At 41.5% G+C, this 3,116-nt stretch overlaps 1 protein-coding gene across 1 annotated transcript in view; it reads right to left on the bottom strand.

Moving 5' to 3' along the window:
* Positions 1-3,116, bottom strand: part of LOC106870108 (chymotrypsin-like elastase family member 2B) — a 7,008-nt gene that overhangs the window by 2,952 nt on the left and 940 nt on the right. The window contains exon 2 of the mRNA XM_014916094.2: positions 619-769. Within this exon, the coding sequence (XP_014771580.1) occupies positions 619-769 (151 nt within the window). The remainder of the gene's footprint in view (positions 1-618; positions 770-3,116) is intronic.

A 3,116-nucleotide genomic window follows, 5' to 3' on the forward strand; every position in this document is an offset into this window, starting at 1 on the left:
GTTGGATTAGCAGCATAGATGGAGGGTGGAGGATAGAGCTGGAGGCCAGAAGGTGTTTGTATTGGATTAGCAGCATAGATGGAGGGTGGAGGATAGAGCTGGAGGTCAGAAGGTGTTTGTGTTGAACTGGTATGGATAGTGGATGAGAGGGCTGGAGGATAGAGTGTCTTTGTGCAACTCCTAGCAGTGATATAATAGTCAGGTTGTGAGGTAAAGGAATATATTGTACACAAATAATAAATGATACATCATGCTTTACATATATACTTTGATTTTCATTGCCAAACACAATTTTAGGGGTAGGCATGGCTGTGTGGTAAGAAGCTTGCCTCCCAACCACATGGTTCTGGGTTTAGCCTCAGTGTGTGGCGCCTTCAGTAAGTGTCTTCTACAATAGCCTTGTGAGTGGACTTAGTAGATGGAAATTGAAAGAAGCCCATTGTGTGTATATATATATATATATATATGTACACACATATATATACGTGTGTGTAAATGTCAATGTAACTCATTACCTTCACTCAAACAGACCTCAGCATTTATTTTCTTCTCCCCTCCTGCCAACATGCACACACACACACACACCGCTGCCGCCACCCTGGATAAACGTTTACTCACGTGCAGTGGGATGCTGTGAGGATGAAGTGTTTTGATATCAGAGTGCCACTGCATGTGCCAACTGATATGTGGACAAAGACGGCAGAAGGATGTCTGGATATGGACGTCACTTTACCATTGGCAACAGCATAACTACCCAAAGAATCTTGATCTGTAAAGGATGAGAGAAAGAAAGAAAGAAAGAAAGAAAGAAAGGAAGGAAGGAAGAAGTAAATGTGTGTTGGTAGAATATGGTGGTGGTGGTGGGAGATGGTTAATATTTGTCGGTTTTGTGGTCATCAATTATTCTATCACTGCCACCACTATCATCGCAATTGTCATTGTTGTTATTGTCCACCACCACCATCTTTATAAATTCCTCATCATCTAATATTGTTAATGATGAAGCCACTGAATGGTGACCATCCTGGAAAACAGTCCCGTGTATGTCGTGTCTTGGGAGGGTCATTACACCAACAATAATAATAATAACACATGCACTGGTTCAACCATCATCACTTGTTTATTGTTTGTTAATTGGTGAAATATTTATCAAATTTAACCAATTTCTTACTTGAGCCATCCCCAATCCCTATGGACCATTGGCCATCCAATACTTTTCTCCACTATTCTTGAATGCAGGCTGTTCTTTTGTGTATCTCTCCACTTGGATCCCTGCATTTTCAGGTTTCCCTAAGTATTTTGCCTCCAGCTATTTTTAGGGTCTCCTGCCTCCCACCTCCCTTGTGGGTTCTGGGCCAGGGCCTGAATATGTTTCTCTGAATGAAAGCCTTTCTTTCTCAGCTCTTATACGTTTTGAATGGTCACCAATGCTTCTGTCATTTGGACTTTTTTCTAGGTAGGAGGTGTTGACCCTCTACGACCCCGTTTTTATTTCTGGGAAGAGGTGGCTCACAGTAATCCAGCCTGTATTGTTTGTCCTTTAGAGGGCAGATACCATCTGTTACCTGTCAGTTTAATTATTCAGCTGGAGATATTTCTCTCTGTGACAATACACAGGCAAAACAGACATAAATAACTTTATAGAAACTGTAAGTCATTGAATGTATTAAGCAGTATGGCAGCCGAGTATTAATATGGAGACCATCACCACTAACTGGAAAAACAATTCATAAGTGGAGCAAAACAGAAGGAGATATTGAAGGAAGCAGAAATGAAGGAAACATGGATTTTATTGTACCTGTGCATCTTCCACACACAAAAGCTTTTTTACCTATTGCTGCACCTCTTATGTGTTCATAGCTTACACCAGACACATCTTATGGAGTTTCTACCTACACCTTTTCTACAGATCAAGCAGGGCCATCCTACTTACTAGGACTTTGGTTTTTGATAGGTTAACTCTAAAGTCCTTTAAGTCTAGACCTTGCTTCCATACTTGAAACTTTATCTCTAGTTCTGGTAATGATTCAGCTATAAGAACAAGGTCATCGGCATAGAGGAGCTCTCAGGGACAGCCTGTCTTGAATTCCTGTTATTGCCTGGAGGACTATAATGAACAAGAGGGGTCTGAGGACTGATCCCTGGTGAACCTCTACTTGTACCCTGAATTCTTCACTCTGCTCATTGCCAACCCTCACCTTACTGATAGTATCCCTGTACATCGCTTGTACAGCTCTCACTAACCACTCATCTATCCCTAGTTTCTGCATTGTCCACCAGATAAGGGATCAGGGGACCCCGTCAAAGGCTTTCTTCAAGTCAACAAAAACAAGTACAGAGGTTTATCTTTGGTTATGTATTTCTCCTGCAGAAATATAGCATCAGTGGTGCTTGTTCCAGGCACAAAACCAAACTGCATCTCATTTAGACTAACTCTCTCCCTAATTAGTTGGGCTATGACCCTCTCTGTAACTTGCATCACCTGATGATAATATATATCTATTATTGAACATACATATGCAATGTATGTGCTTTGCTTGTCTGCCAGTCAGCTGTAATTTCACATGGTGGAGATGACTTGCTTAAAGCACTGGATGTCATCGTCATAGTAGTGTCAACCAAAGCCTTGTGAATAGATTTGGCAGATGGAAACTGAAAGCAGCTCATCATGTGTGTGGTGTGTGCACGTGTGTGTGTGCACGTGTGTGTGTGCACATGTGCATGGGCACGTGTGTGTGTGCACGTGTATATGTCTTTGTGTCTGTATTTGTTTCCCACACCACTTTTGACAACAGGTGTTGGTGTGTTTGTGTCCCCATAGCTTAGCAGTTCAGCAAAAAGAACCAATAAAATAAGTACCAGGTTTAAGAAAAATATATACTGGAGTCAATTCATTTAACTAAAAATTATTCAGAGGCATTACTCCAGTATGGCCACAGTCTAATGACCGAAACAAGTGAACGATAAAAGATAAAACACACACACATTAGGTCCAGGCATGGGTATGTAGTTTGCCTCCCAGCCATGTGGTTTGGGGTTCAGTCGCACTGCATGGCACCTTGGCCAAGGGTTCTTTATGATAAGCTAAGGTTAACCAAGGCTTTATGAATAGATTT

Source organism: Octopus bimaculoides, chromosome 14 (genome assembly GCF_001194135.2).
Source record: "Octopus bimaculoides isolate UCB-OBI-ISO-001 chromosome 14, ASM119413v2, whole genome shotgun sequence".
Lineage (NCBI taxonomy): Eukaryota > Metazoa > Mollusca > Cephalopoda > Octopoda > Octopodidae > Octopus > Octopus bimaculoides.